The 19,081-nt window shown below is 45.0% G+C and overlaps 1 protein-coding gene across 1 annotated transcript in view; it reads right to left on the reverse strand.

Annotated features, from left to right (window-relative positions):
• SIAH3 (siah E3 ubiquitin protein ligase family member 3) overlaps positions 1 to 15,689 on the reverse strand; it is a gene marked incomplete at its 3' end in the record, with an annotated part of 58,097 nt that extends 42,408 nt beyond the window's left edge. The window contains exon 1 of the mRNA XM_080926192.1: positions 15,463 to 15,689. Within this exon, the coding sequence (XP_080782318.1) occupies positions 15,463 to 15,597 (135 nt within the window). The 5' untranslated portion in view covers positions 15,598 to 15,689. The remainder of the gene's footprint in view (positions 1 to 15,462) is intronic.
• Between the last annotated feature and the right edge of the window lie 3,392 nt (positions 15,690 to 19,081).

A 19,081-nucleotide genomic window follows, 5' to 3' on the forward strand; every position in this document is an offset into this window, starting at 1 on the left:
TCTACAGATTTGCTTATTTATATAGATCTTATGAATGGAAATAGATACTGTTTGTCTCTCTGTATCTAGCGTATTTTATAAAGCATAAGGTTTAAATCTTCAGATATAGGATATATCAGAAGTCCATTTTTTATGGCTAAATACTATTCTACTATATATACTACTACATTTTATTGATTGGTCGATCTGTTGAAGGGAATGTAGGCTATTGAATGGCTAATGTACCCATATTAGTCTTTGTGAATTGATATTCATGCATATGTGTCTATTTTAGTTTCTGTTTTTTAATTCTTGGAGGTATGTAGCTGGAAGCTGAATTCTAGGTCATATGGTAATTCTGTTTTTTCTTGGGGGGGGGGAGGAAACTCCACATGACTTTTTATAGCATCTGGGTCATTTTCATTTCTTCCAACAATAGGTCACAGTTCCAAGTTCTCTGGGTTCTTGGCATCTCTTGTTATTCTCCTGTACCCGCAGTGTGCCAGATCTACATCCTCTCAGAACCTCTGATCACCAAATGTGCAGTCTCTGCTGAGCCCTCTGTTTCCTCTGGTCAGTGGGAAGAATTCAAGAGACACCCCCCTCTGAATTCCTATCATCAGTGATAGAAAGAATCAAAACCAGGGGGCACTGGGTAAGAAACTGGGTCAGCCTCGTGGGACCAGAGGCTTCAGTCCATGTTGCCTGGCTCTGTTTACTCTTAGGCTGTGGCAAGGTCATGGTGGGGACCACACAGTGGCAGAGGGCCATTTATCTCATGGTGGATAGGAAGAGGGGAGAGGCAATGGAGGGAAATAGACCAAAGACAAAAAAGAGGATCTTCAAGAGCATGTCCCCAGTGACTGACTTTCTCAACTAGGCCCCATTTCTCAAGAGATTAATTCAGTGACAAGGCCTGCTCAGTGACCCCACATCTGAACTTTGCTACCCTGGGGACCAAGCATTCAAACATTGATCCTCCAAGAACATGTCGTATCGAACGGAAGACTCGGGACTCTTTCAACCATTCAACTCTTTCCCATTATAGCCCCACTCCTCACAACAGACTAAATAAAAACATACTCAAGGCAACAACGTAACGTAGAACAAATGAACTGCTCCATTGTCTTTGCTCCCCCTCTCTTCCATCCTGTAATTTGTAGTACTTTTAGGTCCCCAGAGTGAGGCAAAGCCTAAGTTCAGTCTACTCAGGCTCCCTTACCGCAGGCCAAGTTCCTCCTGCGGCTCTCAGGGGTCCAGCTGGTGTGAACAAACCATCCCACATCTGTCTCTGTCTTTCTCTTTCTTTCTTCATCCATTTCTCTCCCTCTCTCCTCCCTCTCTCCCCCCTCCTTCCCCTCTTCCTCTCTTCCTCCATCCCTCTCTGTCCCTCTCACTGCTCCTTCCTCCTCCTCCCCTCCCCATCCCCCTACTCCCCCTCTCTCTTTCTCTCTTCACCTCTTTGTCTGTGTCTGACCCTCTCCCTCTCTGTTCATCTGTCTGTCTCTTTCTCTCATCTCTCTCATCTCTCTCTCATCTGTTTGTCTGTATCATCTGTCTGTCTCCGAGACAGATTCTCTCTGACTGAAACTGCTCAGTAATTTCCTAGGCTAACAGACCATCAAGCTCTGAGATTCTCTGGTTCCTGCCTCTCCCCCCCCCCACCCCATTCTGGACTCACAGGTACACATTGCTGCACGTTTTATGACAGTACTGGTGCTTGAACTCAGGTCCTCGAGCAAGCCCAGCAAGCACTTTACCCACTGAACCACCTCCTGAGCCCAGGGAAAGTTTCTCTGATTTGGAATCTTTGCTTGCTACTCCAATTATTCTTTCCGGTGCCCAGAGTTCTAGAAGAAGCTACAGAAACACAAGCAGGTTGGTCAGAATTCCCTTTGGAACAAAGCAGAGCACATAATTTAGAGGACCTGAAATGGATGAAGGATGAATCTTTATCACCCTCTTCACACCGCCTAGTGATCCGAGGTGCTGAGCAATGTGCCAGGCACTTTTATTGGCTACCCACAATCCACCACAGGGGTTGGCAAGGTGAGTGCTGCCATCCGGCTGGATTCTGCAGACAGGACTGTGTCTGGTGAAGGTCAGGGCTTAATAGAGCAGGGAGAGTCTGACTCCAGGCCCTAGTGGGCTCCTCTCCCAGCAAGCAGCTGACTTATCTTGGCCTTGTTGGCTCAAAGCTGCCCAGGGCATCTGGTAAGAACTCAGCCAAGCCTGAATCAATCAAGTGTTGTCCTGAAGCAGCTGCGTGAGCTTTCACTTGTCCTCCAACAAAACCAGAGAGGATGCTTTCTCATAGTTTTTTTTTTTTTTTGACCAATCACTGTTCAGGTCAACCATCCATATCCCCCAACCCCCCACAGAAACTCCTCTCCGGTTCTATCCCATTCAGCCTGGCAAAGCCCATTTCCCTCTTGATATTCAAATTGGAAACCTTTCTCTTCTCTTTAGTTTGGGTTGCAACAGTCATTACTACCCAAAACAATTAATCCCAGGATGTCAGTGTTTTACTAGAATTATCCCGGACTCAACAGCTTGTTTTCTTAGCAATGAGGCTGAAGCAATTACTCCAGGCTTTTGGAAGCAAACCTGCTGTGCTTGGCACTTTGCATGTGCTGGTCGTTGCTGGTTTCTCGGCTCCGTGTGACTGTGAAGGCTGACATCAGCATCCAGAAGGGGCTTTTCAGTTCATCCACCCAGGCCTTGAACCTACCACTTACTACCTTTCTGCTTCACAGCATACCCCGGGAGACAAGCTTACCTTGAGCTGCTGCTATCTTAATTACCTGCTCAGGTGACTTTTGCCCTTCTCTTTTTGGGGGTGGGGGTGGGGTACAGGGTAGGGTGGGTCATCTGAGGATGGCCTTGAGTTTGTAATTCTCCTGTCTCCACCTCTAACATACTGGGATTACAGGTCTATATAAGGCTATGCTCATTGTGTGTGTGTGTGTGTGTGTGTGTGTGTGTGTGTGTGTTGCTGGGAACGGAACCCAGAGATGTGCACATAGTAGACAAGTACTGTACTGGCTGAGGCACATCCCAAGTCCCTTGATAACCTGCTCATACCTGCCACCTCTTGCCTTCTTCTTGTAGCTTCTGTTTATTAACACTGATTTCATTTGCTAAGAACCCACCATGCCCTAGTCAATTTGTTTACACTACAACTTTGGGCTATGGGCCCTTGGGGGATTGATCATCTAAAAAGGACACAGCCACCTCAATGAAAGCACAGAGTGAAGCCTGAGCACTGAGCTTCAAGGCTCTCCTGGGACCCAAGACAAAGCAGCGTCTGATTCTCCTCTGGGACAGGGTAATCAGGAAAGCCTTTGCTGAAAAAGGAGGCAGGACTGGACCTTGGAGAGTCCAGCATTGGTGGCTAATCTCTGACTGTGACCTTGCTTTCTATCACTGGACGTTGCCAGTTGTCTGAGATACTTGCTGGTGCCCACTCTGAACACACCACATTCTGTTCACATGGATGCACCCACGAGACCTCAGAGTATGTTGCCACTTTGGCCATCTTGATTCTGTGATGGATTAGTGGTGACTATGCAGACTCCTGCGCCATCTCCAGACAGGAGGAAGAGCAGGTTCTAGAGCCCTCTGGGCTGTCCAGTGTGAAGTTTGTCCAATGTGAAGACAGGCGCACCCGTCTGGACTTGTGTTCCTTGACCTACTACAACAATGCCTATCTCAACTTTTCCCAACTCCATGGAGGGAAATTATCTTCCTAGTTTCCATTTTTTACTCTAGGCGTTCTTAGGGAGATGTGAGGAGGAATATACAAAGAAACCAATTTTATTAATTCTTCAACAAGATAACGAAATAAACCAGACATGGTGGCACAGTTCTGTAATCTCAGTACTTGGGAGGCAGAGTTAGGAGGATAGCTGTAAGTTTGAGGCAAGTCTGGGTTACACAGAGAGTTTCAACCCAGCTAGGGATACATGGTAATATAGCTGATATATGCATATATAATGTATATAACAAACAAAACTCAAAGAATCTAATAGACACATCTGGGGATAATGAGTTAATTTTAAAAGACATTTCTGCATTGAAAATTTGTCGCTTCCTTAGGGATATGGTTTACTTCCTTTCATAATTTGAAACTTTCATTCCCAGAAATTCTTCTTGAGGTTATTATTTGAATAAGGAAAGATGTTTCCTTGGTGATTCTTTATTTGACTTGGAAGAAGATTGTGAGAGAGGTTTTTTTTTTTTTTTTTTTTTTTTTTTTTTTTTTTTTTTATGTAAAGACCTCTGTTATGTGACAGACCAGGAACCAGGGAAGGCGGCATCTTTGAGGTAGACTTCCAAAGAAAAGGATAAGCCAGAATGGCTAGTTATATGCACAGCCCTCTTCTGTAATTCTTGGGTGTTATTATGTAACGCAGGGTTTTCTGTAGAATAGGATTTCTACCACATCCCTAAGGATCATCCAGGAATCTCAAAGCAGTAACGTGGCCCCCATCTTTGATATAGTGCCTCAGAATGTTGGTAGAGGGAGGAAGTGACCAGCACTTTGAAAATATCCCCAAGTGACTGTTACCTTAAGGCCAGTACCCCATCAAGAGCATCACTGCTTCTGAGCTCTGGATCCATTCAGACACTGCAAACATTTTTCATAGTTATACATGCCATACTCTTCATTTTCAACATTCACAAGTGATAGTTTCTTGGTTACTTTTCTATTTCTATAATAAGATACCATAACGTAAGCAACTTATAAAAGAAACAGTTTTTTTTGTTTGTTTTGTTTTTTTTTTGTGTGTGTGGGCCTACAGTTTCAGAGGGTGAGTCCATGACCATTATGGCAGGAAGCATAGCAGCAGGGGCCAGGCATGCCCTGGAGGAGTATGTGAGAGCTTACATCCTGATTCGTAAGCAGAAGGCCAAGAAAGAGAGATGCTGGAAATGAGGATGGCTTGGGCTTCTTACAACCTCAAAGCCCATCTCTAGTGACACACCTCCTCCAGCAAGGTCACAACTCCTAATCTTTTCTAAATAGTTCTACCAGCTAGGGGCTAAGCATTCAAACACGTGAGCCTCTGGAGGCCATTTTCATTCAAACTACAAGTAGCATCTTCTAAAGGCTGCATGATGTGTGATAGTGTACAATATATCAGATTATTAATGTGTGTTTATTTCTACATTAACATAAACAATATTTGTGTCTCTGTGTAAGGGGCCTCTCTTACATGGGTGTTCCTTATGCAAATATAGAAAAGTAAAGACTCCTTTGTGGTTCCCAGTTTATAATTAACTGGAAGGCACAATGGAGACACATACACACACACACACACACACACACACACACACACACACATATAAAACACACATATATATATGTAAAACACACCCCAATGAGAGGAGGTTCCAGTGGAGAACTGCCACCAGCCATAACCTTCATTTTTTTCTAACAGAAAGCTTTTGTTAATGTGAATAATATTCTCAGAAGTCCCTGAAAGGAACCCATCTATCTGATAAAGCTTTTTATTAGAAAGTTTATAAGTTGTAAAGTTGTTAAAGCACAGGCTTCTTAGCACAAATTGTCATTGGAAAGCAGACATCACCAAGGGAAGGACCTTCCTATGAACAAACAGCTTAGGAGAGGAACAGAATTTGAGTCCTACCATTGTTTCAACATTGCCATCAACCTGTTTCTTGCAGATATTAGGATGGTTATACAGAGGTGACTAACCTTCCAAATTCTGATTCACTGGTTAAATTGCTATGCTTATTGGGCTGGTGAGATGGTTCATTGGGTTAAGGCATTTTCCAGGCAAAATTGAAGACCTTAGTTCAAATCTCAGAACCTCCAAATTGCCAAATACAGTGGTGAACATCTGTAATCCCAGCAATCCATGTGTGAGACAGAGACATGTGAATAACCCAGAACTCACCTGATAGCTAGCCTGGAGTACACAGGTAGAAACAATGAGAGAGACCCTGCCTCAACACAATTCTATTCTTAAATGAAAATGCATTTTAGATAGAGTGAAAACGGGGAATACTTTGAAGTTTGGGAATAGCTATGCTAAGGAGAGATCCTCCCAGCCTTTATTTTATCTGTGGTGTTAGCTTTTCTTGTCAACTTGACACAACTTTGAATAACCTGAGATGAGAGTCCTATTAGGAAATGTCTTCAAGTGGTGTATTTCTAGGGGTTGTCTTAGATTCATTGGTGTTGTGGGCAAGATCATTCCCTAGACTGGGTGTTCTTGAGCCCCATAGAAATGGAGAGACTGAGCTCAGAACAAGCAAACCAGTGAGCGAGTATTTGTCTACATTTGTTCATTCTCTGTCCTTGGATGAAACGTGATGAGTTGCTCCAATTGAGTTCCTGCCTTGACCTCCCCAGGATGATGGACCTGGAGCCATAGGCCAAGCAGGCTCTTTTGAGCTTAAGCTGGTCTTTGTCAAAGTGTTTTATCACAGCGACATAAGTGATATAGAACCGTCTCCTAATTATAAAATAATTGTATTGATGCTCTTGACCTTCTTTACTATTTTGGTATTAAAAACTGAGATGGCTAACATTTATATAAATACACATTATTCGGCAGTGATGTTTCAATCACTAATGCTAAGAACAATTTTGCTAACTTACAACTCATTGGGACTCTAATATAGATATTTAAAATGTCATATTAGAAATTCACCGGTTCCCTTATTTTTATTTATATGTGTATATTTGTCTTTTGAGCTAGGATCTTTCTCTATAGCTCAGGCTGCCCTGAAAGCCACTACCTAGCCCACTTTAACCTTAAACTCACGGTAATTCTCCTGCCTTGACTTCCTAAGTGTTGCGATTACAGGTGTGAGCCATCAAGCCTAGCAATTAACTGGTATTTGAGAAAAATAAGTATTTGTCTCCAAGTGGTCTTTTGAAAAGATACGCTGAATGTCACTTCCAGACGCAGTGATGTTCATAACGTGTGGTTATTTTAAAATTGTCTGTTGAAAAGGACTTAAATGGCGCTCAGCCCCAAAGCCCGGTCTTTGGCTTCTCCTCCCTTCCACTCATTCCTCACTATCATCTCACTGTGAAATTTCCACAGAGTCTCTCAAAAATCAATACCATGTAAGTTTTCTGAAAGGCTCGGCAATTTGCTTGAGTCTGGATGATTACAGCACTCGGCAGCTCTGCGCCTGCCTGTGTGAGGGTCTTGTCTAGCAGTCTCCGAAAAGAGGGGTTGTTGTTAGGGAGAACAGAGGTGAGCTCTGCAATCTTTGCTCTTTTTCTTTCCAATGAAGTCTCAGATGGGGCTCACCCTGTGAGAGATACCATGTTTAGACCATCCTTTTCCCATTGGCTAACCGACTCTGTGTATTATTAGTCGGAGTCTCTGCGTAGAGTAGCAGAACAGCAGGTGATACAGTTTTCCCTTCAACTTCAATCCTCTCTTGCTTTAGAAATAATCTGTGGTGTGATCTGATGCAGAGAAGGCTGAGATGTAGGTGTCGTGGACATACACTCTAATTTTAACATCCACTTCCATGTATCAAAGACTCTACACAGTCCCCTTCCTCTGAGTTTGGAAACTGCAGACCTACCTGTATCACCTAGAATCATCATTGTGAATCCACATTTTTGTAATTTTACATGTACATATCTACCTGATTCTTCTGTTTGGTGAGAGGACAGGAATCTGGTACCAATTTTCTGAGCTCTCTTAAAAAGAATATCAACAAAATATACACAACTCCTTTGGTTGTCTTTAAAGGGTTATAAGCACTCCTCCCCTATTTATTTTTCTCAAAGCAATTTCAGGAAACCATGTAGCATGGTCCTTGGTACTTAGTATGTACTCAATAAATGTAGTTTATTTTTTAAAAATCCACAATCTAAAAATCTATATGCACAGGCTTCCCCTACAACAGTACCCGAGATAAGGAATCTGAGGCAATAGTTGACTTGGGAGTGGTTTCGCTGCAAGCAAAGGAAGGGAGCAAAGTTAATACAGGCTGCAGGTGTCCAGTCCCACCCGCAACCTTGAGAAATACAGCAAAAGCCCCCCAGGATTGCCCATGTTTATATACATGAGAATGAACGAACCAAGCTCTCGGCTCTCTATTTTACAGTGAGAGAGAGTGTGTCCAATATCAGCAAATTGCCTGGGTTGTGAGCTGTGACATGGCACTATGTCAAGACATCTCAAAAGGCACAGGACATCAATCGGAGAAAGAGAGAGCTTACTCACCAAGAACTCATCCATACCAGTCCAGCTCCTTAACCTCTTTCTCCTTCAATATTATGTAGGGTGAAGTATGTTAATAACACACCCCCTCCTAGTGACGGCTAATGCTCAGTTCTATACTTAACAGTTCTAGGACATAGCCAGCCTTCAGTAAATGGTAGTTATTTGTGACTATTATTATCATGACTTATTAATCTGACTACATCCAAGACAATGGAAAACTACTGTGTCAGAGTTTCAGGATATGTGGCCTGGCTCAGCCTGGAAGGAGTACCTAATTTATGGCAAAGGAACCTGGGCTTCTGAGTGGCTACTTGCCTGGGACTTTTTGGCACACCTTGGCCAAGTCCTTGGGTATACTTTGAGGATTCATGATGTCTGGGTACTCAGCCAGGAGGTAGACGGGCTAGCTTGTCAGCCTATTGTAAAATCTACCTTGTTGTACTGGCTTGGGTTTTGTCTCTATAGGACCTTCTAGGTAAGATAGCCTTGTCTTTTGTCTATTAATATGGCTTCTGATGACCCCCCCCCCCCCACACACACATTGTACCATCTCCTGCTTAGTTTGGGTGTGGGGGAGGACATTTTATAACTCTCTTCTTGCTGGAATTCTGATGCCATGGGCTAGTGGAGATAGTCCGGCAGCATGGAGCAATGCCTCATTATGGAATCATGATTTACATCAAAGGACTCGGGAATTATATGAAGAGATACAATATCTCTTGAAAGTATAACTACTGACATTCCCAGTTATACCATAATTCTAAATTATCCACAAAAGAAGGAGGAGGAGAAGAACAAAAGAAAAACCATTCTTCTAAAAACATGGGGCTGGTTTCTGATAGTGGTTTCATCTTGGGCTCATAGCCAAAGTGAAAATATAGCCTTTGGTAACAGAATTTGATCTATCCCGCTATTTGACCATCTGGAGGGGTGGCTGCTTAGCTTTGGTGACTTCCCGTGAACCCTCACGTGTGCCTGAGTCATATAGCTGCATCAGCATTTTAGGTATAAGGAACCTAAACAACCTATAAGGTTGCTTCTTTGATGCCCCAAGGTGGCCCAGATGGCAAAATCCTGAGAGCAAAGCTCCTCTAAGGTGATGTTCAACACTGTTGGTGGCACATATTACACGGGTCCTTTCCTGGACCAGAGTGCCCATTCCCCCATGGCACTGCCTCAGGCAGAGTCTGAACAAAGAGCACAAGTGTGTGAGACCTGTGCCTGCTGCCGCTCCCTCAGTTGTGACCTTGGACTAGATGCTTGATCTTTGAGCCTCGTGGTTTAGACTTGAATTGGAACATTATTATAATCCTCCCTCCTCCCTTGAAGAATATGCTTTGAAACGCTGTCCCTCAATTGCCTCAGCGTTACTTTTGTAATTTCCTGTCTGTGACAGAACATCATGGTCAACGCAATATAGAAGAGGTTTATTTGAGAGCACTCAAGTCTTGAAATCTCATAGTCCACCTCAGTGACATTCCTTCTCCAGTTAGGTCACACCTCCTAATTCTCCCCAGATAGCCAACAACTGAGACCCAAGTATTCAAATGCCTGAGAATTGGGCTAAGGGGGGGGGACATTGTTTTCAAACTACCATAATTTCTAACATTGAATCTGAGGGGTCTGCTCACCCATCCAAGTTAAGCACAAGAACTGGGTTGTGTTTATATTGTGCCAAAGGCTTCAGAATGTGTGTCCCTGCCCAGCCTAGGATGAGCCACGGTATAGCATTAATTTGTGAGAAAGGCATTTCTGATTTCCTCAAAGGCAGTGACAGCAGGCATCATCACTAATGGTAATGGGAGGGAGGTGGCCCATACTGTCCCCTCCCACCTTTACTTTACAAATGAAAAGAAATGGGGTTCACAACGGTCAAAGATACCTATCACTCAAATTCAGAGGTCTCTAACCCCAACATAATCAGTGCTGGAGGAGCTGGGAAAGTGCTGGAGATGATCGTCACTATGATTTGACCAAGGCTTACTGTGTAACAAGATGAATTCTCATCCTGGACCCGAGAAATGGATATTAGCTTTGCGTGTCCGTTCAGAACTGGGAGAGATATGCTCAAGGATCACAGCATTGGATCCCAGCCCGCTCTGGCTGCTGTTGCCATGATCAGCTCAAACAAGGTGCTTCCTTCCCAGCCCTGCTATTTGTGGCTTGTGGCAGCCATAGGGAACCAGAATAAACTAGCCAAACTAGCGCGGGAAGCCCCCCTCTGTGGTCCCAGTTTCCTTGGCTGCATACAAACTGTAGCTTCCCTGCTTTGACATGCTCTCCGTCACTTCCTAGAGCTACAGAACCCATGTGGAGGCGCGTCTCCACTCCCCCGGTGGACATCTTGTCTATGACATTGCATTTCTGAGCAGGTCACTGCACTGCTTAGGGCAAGATGACTTTTTAAGTGCAAAACACCGTCTCCGACAGTTGTTCCCTACCCTCTCTCCGATGTTAATTGCTAAGAAAGTAGTCTGTCTTAGCTTGGGAAAAGCGCTCAAATATCTCTGACCTCGCTGTGGGCTTCAGAGGGAGTTTAAGCTATTAGTTGTCTCACTTCCCCAGACACTCCTTGTAGGGGGAGAGAGCCTAGTTAGGGGAATTTCACAAAATGGCTTGAGGCTGCTGGGTAAATGCAGAATGGAGGGAATCTGCTCACCTCTGCCCAGCTTCCAGCTCCGGCCTGTTCTACAACAGAATCACCAGCACACAGCTGACTAAATCACTGCCCTGGGCCGGGGCCTCGTGTTACATGCTTAGGAGCCTCATTCGCCATCACCATTAACCAGAACAGCCTGGCTGTTTGGCACCTGTAGTGTCATAGAATATTTGCAGAAACCAAGGAGCTGATAGAGGCTAAGGAACCTTTTGGTTTAAAAGCGGGAGGAGAGGGTGGACCTTAACCTGCCCTCCCTGCCCCCCATCCCCCAACTTCTCAGGTCCTAACAGCAGTGAAAGCACTCCAAACTGGGCGGGAAGAGAACCTGGGGAAATGTCAAAGACTGAGAACTGGGGCCCTCTGATGTGGCTGTGCGGGGGGGGGGGGGGGGGGAGCAAGAACTGGGTAACCCACATACCAGCTCTTCAACAATCTTGTTGCAAAACCGCTTTAAAGTGGGCATTTGTGCTGAACACTCAACCCAAAAGCTGCATCTTTGCACGCCCTGCTGTGTTCTGTCCGGCAGGAAGTTAAGCAAAGCCCCAGGGCAGTTCAGGATTTCCAGAGATCATCCCACCCAGCAGAGGCAGAAGCCACTTTGGACTTTGCCAGTCTCACACATCGCCCCTCTTTTCTCTGGCCCCTCTAATCTTTCTCTCCCGCTAATCCCCTCGTCCTGATCTCCTGCCCCCCCTCCAGTTCCCACATCTTACAACACCCCCTTCTGCACCAGCATAGTGCTCACATTCAACTACACAAGCCGCTCTCAGAAAGAAAGGCACGGAGATGCTGCAAGGAATAGTGCCCGGCACTTAAATTAAAACCACCAGTGTGTGTGTGTGTGTGTGTGTGTGTGTGTGTGTGTGTGTGTGTGTGTTCTGTTTGCAAATCTAAGATTAATGGGTTATGAGAAAGAAGGGCAGGGATCTAGCTGAATGAAAACAGGGAAGTGGGGTACTAATCTTTGACCCAACGCAGAGGAGAACACTGGGTGGTGCATCAGACAGGGCCTTTCAGAAGTTTGCCAGAAAGCATTTTGCTAGCATTTTCCTTTTCCAAACTCATTTATCAAAGCTGTAGTTAAGAGGAGGAAGTCACCCGGCCACCTCAGCTCACTGTGGCCTCCGGAAGGGCTGCGGGCTGGGATCCGAGGAGCTCTGTTGAGCCTACAGACCCTTCCCTGGAGAACCCTGGCTGCAGGAACTGGCTCTGACACCCTGCAAAGGATGTGTGTGCAGACAAGACAGGGCTGCTTCTGGTGGGAAGGGGCAGCAGATACAGGAAGTGTATCCAGAGGCAGCCTGGGATGGGAGAGCACCTGCAGATCACTAGCCTGAAAGCTGAGGAGCACTTGTCATGGGGTAGAAAGTAAATCAAGGTGGGGCAGGGGGCACCGTCTGGAATCCTGATCTAGCCAGACTGTTACAAGTGCAGGCAGATAAAAACAGGCACAGGGGAATCTGAGGAGTGGGTCTGGCTCACCCATCCTAGGCAGGCATATGAAGCCCAGTGTTCCAGGGCGGCCCTGCATTCTGTAGAACCCTTTAGAACGGATTTATGGGTGTGACGGCTTTAGCCACAGTATCTGCAATCCCTGGAAGGCTCTGCTTCCCCATTTGCAAAGGACTCCTGGGTTATCGAGGCTGCTAACGCAGGTGACCTGTGGACTGTGGACGGGGCTCTCTGCTCAGCCAGTGAATGACAACCCAGCACTTGCACGTTGTCCTTAGACGCTGTTAGAATTCTCAGGAAAGAGCAGAACTGTTTCCTTGCAATCTTCACAGCTGCCTTTGTTGCTCCAGGCAGCCCAAGAAAGCAAGGCTGTGCGCCATAGCCTCAGTCACCCTTTTTGTCCCAGCCCGTCTTAAAGTGTGGGGAAGCACCACAGATCAATAGCTATTCTGGGTTAACATTGCCACAGCTTTTTTCCCTCTCTTTCTCTCTCCATAAAAGGAATCCCCTCCCCCAATAGATCACAGATTATTATAGCAAAGACTCTTTTTTTTTGGAGTGGTCTATTTATGGATGTGAACATTTAGGGAGAGAACTCTTCCGAGTTTGTATGCACTTTCAAGTTTAACCAGCAGGCCAATGGTGTTTTTATTTTAAAAGTCTGACGCTGTCTGCTAGCTTCAGTTTGAAAGGTGGGTCTGCTGACTTTCTGTCACTTGGAGAAGCTTGAGCTGATGGAGACCCCACAGAGCTGTTTGGCTGCTGGGCAGGTCCCTCTGCCAGCAGTGGCCCTCCATGTCCTGTGTGTGTAACACTATGGCACACGATACACCATGCTTACTTATAGTGAGGCTCTAATGAGCTGAGTTCCTAAGGGGGTTTTAATGGGAAATAAAAAGCCAAATGAACACACACACACACACACACACACACACACACACACACATACGTATATATACATACTAAGCCATGAAAAATCACTCCTTAAAAGCACATGGCATGTTTTTCTGTTCCTGATTACAGGAGCATAAGTTATCTTAAAGCTTTAAGTCACACTGTTTGAGAATTCTATAAATTACATGCAAGGTATGTGTGTACATGTGTCTGTATGTGTGTGATTTTGTATGTGTGTATGTGTGTGTATGTATGTGTGTGTGTTTAGAGGAGAGATTGTTACAAACACATTTATTCACACCCCCCCATTACTATCTCTTGGCAGCTTCAGAAAGCTATGGAGAACGCAGGACAGACATTTCTAGGTTTATCTTCAAGATGAGGAAAGGAAGGCTGAGAAAGGTTGAGTCACTGGGTCAACAAGACTGTTGTGGTCAACAAGCAGTCATCACTACAGAACACGCGCAGATGACCCCCTTGCAGCCCAGACCTGAGTACCCTCCCCACCCTGCCTTGGGCACAGTCAGTGAAGCACGTAAATTCAAACTTTAGAGCTGCTATGTCGCATAATTTTAAAAGGTATTAAAATGCAAAACAGGAGTAAACAATATTTCTTGCCACAGGGAAGTAACTAATACGAGTTGACAAAATAATGAGGTTGGAGGAAGGTTTCCAAAGTGGCCGCAGAATGGAATTCAAGAGCATTTTTAATGTGGTTCCTATGGACTTGCCCTACCAAGGATGGCTGGAAGAGAATTCTCATGTATAAAACCAAGCCTTAAAAATTAAAAAAAAGAAAGAAAAGAAAAGAAAAAAAAAAACAGAAGAGAGATGAATGAGCTTAAGACAGGGAGCGTACACATGAATGCCTTGGTGAGATTCACGGATTTGCCACAGCCTGGGTACCACAGAAAGCCAGTTGGGTATAGTCCACAACCCCTCCATCGCATTGCCCCTGGAATAGGACCTCAGAGACGCCAGGCAGCTGTCAGTTTAAAGACTTCCAGGAATGGAGGTGGGGAGCGTTTATAAACACAGGTCTGCAGCAAGAGGGCTGAGGACCTTCCATCTGATCATGAGAGTTTATCCTACACCGACATCGCACCCACTACAAGCATCCGGCCACAGTCAGAATCACAGCTCCGGTCTCCAGGAGACAGTCCCACACTCAGTTGCAGACATAGCCCCCCCCCCAGTCTCTCAGTCCCCCAGTACAATGAAGGTAGGTAAGCCGGAATCTAATGAGTCCTGCATTTTAGTTGGGGAGTTTAGCTGTGCTGCCCCCAGCAAGTTCTTTCCCCATTCCTCATCTTCCCCACATCCCTGGGCAGTGTCTCTTCATTAATTTGCTCATCTGCACCGTGACAGGTAGAGGTCCTTGTAGCTCTGCATTTTGGCTTAGAACATCACATCAAGGGATGAACGCGGAGAAAGCAGCACCGAGCCAGCAGGTGAGGCAGCCACACTAGCAGCTCAGCAGCTCAGCCGCCCGCGGGCTCCAGGCAGCCGCAGCTCCCAGCTGCTTCCATTACTACAGTGTTGAAGGGAAGCCCTCCTCTGGCTGCTCTCCTCAGCGGAGGCTCACAGCTAGTTGGCCAGGAGGAAAAGGAGCTAAACTCCTCCCAGCAACAACACACACTCTCTCTCTCTCTCTCTCTCTCTCTCTCTCTCTCTCTCTCTCTCTCTCTCTCTCTCTCTCTCTCTCTCTCTCTCTCTCTCTCTCTCTCTCTCTCTCTCTCTCTCTCTCTCTCTCACACACACACACACACACACACAGGACACAGTTTGAGGACAAGGGCAAACTCTTGCAGAAACGGCTCCTTGCCAACTCCTGGATCAGTTCTGAAGCTACTTCTGCATAGCCAAATCCGTGTACGGACCGGCGGAACAGACAGCAATTTGGGTAACTTTTCAGGTTTCTTTTTCTCCTAGGCAGTGGCCCACAAATGCTTGGGAGGGGGGTAAGAACACCTCTACCCTACTCCTCCCTTCACCCTCCCTTCTACCCCATCCCCCTGCTCCCCTAAACCCCCGCGAAAGGCACTGCATGCCTACTCTTCTGTTGCTTGCTAGTCCAGAAAACACCACACAGTCACGGTAACAGCACCAAGCTACCCAGAGAGCCGAGAATGAGGCAAGGATCCCCTGAGCCTCGGGTCCTAGCACCAGCAAACTATTTGCAAGAGAGAAGTCTCCTGAGAACAGGCTAGAGCCCCCATGGAGATCGCAGAAAGCACAGAGGAAGTGACTCACCTTTAGATTGTGCGTGGGGTTAACCACACAGACAAGTTGCCCCGCAGCGGAGAAAACCCGTTTGGCCTTGTAGTGCTGAAACCGGAGGTGAATGAGATCCAATACAGCCCCAAAGCACTGTGTAAAGAAAAGCATCACAACTTTTGGGGGGGTTGTTGGCACAGGAAGGCAGCGGAGAAAGCTGTAAGTCCTTGGGCTCTGAATGGAGTACAGCCTCGGAGACACTCCGCTCCAACCCGGCTTAGCGCGCCTTCATATTCATCATCAAAATAAGACGGTTAGAATCTTGCAGCAGCGAGGCAGCCAATCAAAAGGACAGAAATGTTATCCTTGAGGTTCAGAGACAGCCAATAACAAATACCTCCCCTACTGAAACTCCCTGATGAATTGAGCCTGGCGGAGAATGTATTATTGAACATTACCATAGATCAGCACATTGCATTTATCTTGTGATTACAGCCAACCATACATAATGCTGGGGAGATAGGCTGACAAAATTGATTGCTTAATGTGTCTCCATTTATTAATTGACTTAATTTAACATGAGAGCTTTTCTTAGTGCCCTGAACAAAACCCCCATCCAAAAAAAAAAAAAAAAAAAAAAAAAAAAAAAGTAAAACGTTTACACCTCCAAACAGGAAAGCATTGTGCTCCAACAGGCAGATGGGGTCGGCAGCTTGTGGCTCTATTCACAGAGCTGCTGGGAGAAAAATCAAATACTACAAGACATTGATTCAAGATAAGAATTTGGCAGCCGCAGAAATGTGTATCCTTCAGTCTTATGCTCTGACTCCCTGCAATTTGGATTGTAGCCCCTTGATAAATCTAACTCACCGTTCTTTATGCAAAAAAAAAAAAAAAAAAAAAAAAAAAACGACAAATGAATTTGGAATTGAGGAGGGACATGCATATATTATATCTATTTCAAAATACAGCAGTCACTGAACTCCCTTTTATTAGAGCATGAACATGCACAGAGCACGCTTCTGAAGATGATGAAATCCCTGGTGCACAAACACACAGGCACAGAAGAACCTACACGGAGAAGAAAGTGGCGGTACATCAGCAGGATCATTGCAGATGCAGAGAACCTGTGCTCGTCGTGGGCAGCAGACTGCTAATTAACCGGTAGACTGTTGAAGGCATTAGAATAGAGATTAGGGACACACGCAGCACAGCACAGTGCTTGTTTGTGTGAACGCCAGCGGCGGCACATTGTTGCTGTCCAGTTACTAGCTGCCACAGAGCACTGCCAACCCCATGCCCAAGGTGGGCTGTGAGACCACCCACTGACTCCTGAAGGACAGCCCCTAAGCAGTACCGGAAGGGCTTTGGACCTGCTGGGAATAAGTTCCATGATTTGTTTAGTCTCTGCCACAAAAGCCCAAGCACTGGAAGTACTGAGTTTTAGTTCTTGGGCTGTTTCTACACTGAATGGTGAGATAGGCCGAGCTGTAGCCATTGGTCTGAGGCTATGGCTCTTCCCTGGGTCCTCACTGCACTTCCCCGGGAGAGCTACAAACACAGCCCAGCAGCACAAAACTGTAAACTTGCTTGAAGCATCATGAGACTAAGAAAACAAAACAAAACAAAAAAACAACAAAACACACACACACAAAACCTCTACTGCACTGTTGACAGTATGGACTCTGTACATGACAACATTCGATGTGATGACAAAAAACTAGATGTGTTGGTGTCACAGGGTCTATGCTGCCATTCATACAAACTCTGACTCCAAGACACAGGAGTCCACAGACCTGGTCAGGCACTTAGGATAAGAACATAGTAAAATACAGCAGAAAAGAAGGTGCCCGGGTTTAAGAAAACAAAGAGGAGTCTGGGTTGATTTTAACTAGAGTTTTTAAACCAAGTCAAATCCAGAGCAGTGGTTCCCAACCTTCCTAATGTTTGGATCCTTTAATTCCGTTCCTCTCACCATGGTGACCCCCCCAACCATAAAATTATTTTGTTGCTACTTCATAACTGCAATTTTGCTACTGTTATGAATTGTAACGTAAATATCTGTCTTTTTCAATGGCCTTAGGCGACCCAGTGAAAAGGGGTCGTTTGACCCCCAAAGGGTCATGACGCATAGGTTGAAAACTGTCGATCTAAAGGAACAAGCTAAAGAGCAGATAAAATAGGATGCTAATGTTTGAGTTTTAACAATACATGAACCTACCAAATATAAGACAGTGTTTGAACCAAGTAAACACAAATGTGATCCAAAAACAAGGTATGCATTCCTAGACCCACATCCTGGGTCCTAGTTTGGTTCCTATTGCTTTGGTGAACATATGATCAAAAGCAACTTGAAGGAAGAGTTTATTTGGCTTATACTTCCGGGTCATAGTCCATCACTGAGAGAAGTCAGGTCAGGAACTCAAGGCAGGAACCTGGAAGCAGGAACTGAAGCAGGGGCCATGAAAACCACTGCTTACTGCTTGCTGTCTATGGCTTGTTCAGGCTGCTTTCTTACATAACCCAGACATCTTGTCCAGTAGTAGCTCCACCACAGTGGACTGAACCCTTCCAAATCAATCATTAATGAAGAAAATGCACCACAGGCTTGTCTACAAAAAATCTGATAGAAGCAACCCCTCAATTAAGGTCCCATCCTCCCAGATAAAACTAGTTTTAGTTCAATTGGCAAAAAAAAAAATCCAACCAGTATAGGGTGTTAGAAAATACATAGTTTATAGTCATATTTTATAAATAAGTGTTCTTAATCTACAAAAGTAGCAGCCAGTTTTTAAAGTTTATATCACTTGTAATAAATTTCCAGCAATTAAGCAGGATAACATTCCATGTTTTTATTGTCTTTAGGGGTGCATTTTTATTTTGTGAGATTCACGTGTGCATGTGTGTGTGTATTTGTGTGTGTGTGTGTCATATGTCATGTGCCTTGTTAAGTCAGAGGACAACATGTAGGCTTGCAGGTGTCAGTTTTCTCCTTCCAGTGTGAGGGTCTCAGGGAGATTGAACTCAGGTTGTCAGGCTTTGGCACTGAGCCTCTCAACAGCCCCCTTTTTGGTGTTGTGAGATGGGATCTCAAATCACCCAAGCTGGCTTCAAATCTTCTATATGGCCACAAATGACCTCCCTCCGCATCCTGAATACTGGGATGACAGGTGTGCTCTGCTGTGCCCAGCTACATTTTTTAAAACAATAAATTTGAGCATATATTTCCATGTACCAGTTCAAGTATGATTCAGAAAGCATAAACTTCCACTTTTACATTCTTGGTTAAATGGAACTATTATTTCATTTACATTTATTTGTTTATTTACTTACTTACTTTTGTTTTGCTTTTTTTTTTTTCCATACTAGAACTAAGTCCATTGATGGAATCTTTTTGCCATTATTTATTAAGATGTAAATTTTAAATAATATGTCTGTAAGCAAGATAAAGACACTATCATGTAGGATGAAGGCCAGCAGAGTACTTTGAGACATAAAAAAAGAAAATGAATGTTTCTTTTAAGTCAGTTAAAGACTAATTTAGAGCAGTTTTTGTTTCCCGACAAAGTTTAAGGGAAAGCATAAGAAATTCCCTACGCCTGTGCCTCACTCTTGGATAATTCCTACTCAGTCAACACCCCACCAGAGAGCAAAA

The sequence above is a fragment of the Micromys minutus genome, assembly GCF_963924665.1.
Source record: "Micromys minutus genome assembly, chromosome: 12".
Lineage (NCBI taxonomy): Eukaryota > Metazoa > Chordata > Mammalia > Rodentia > Muridae > Micromys > Micromys minutus.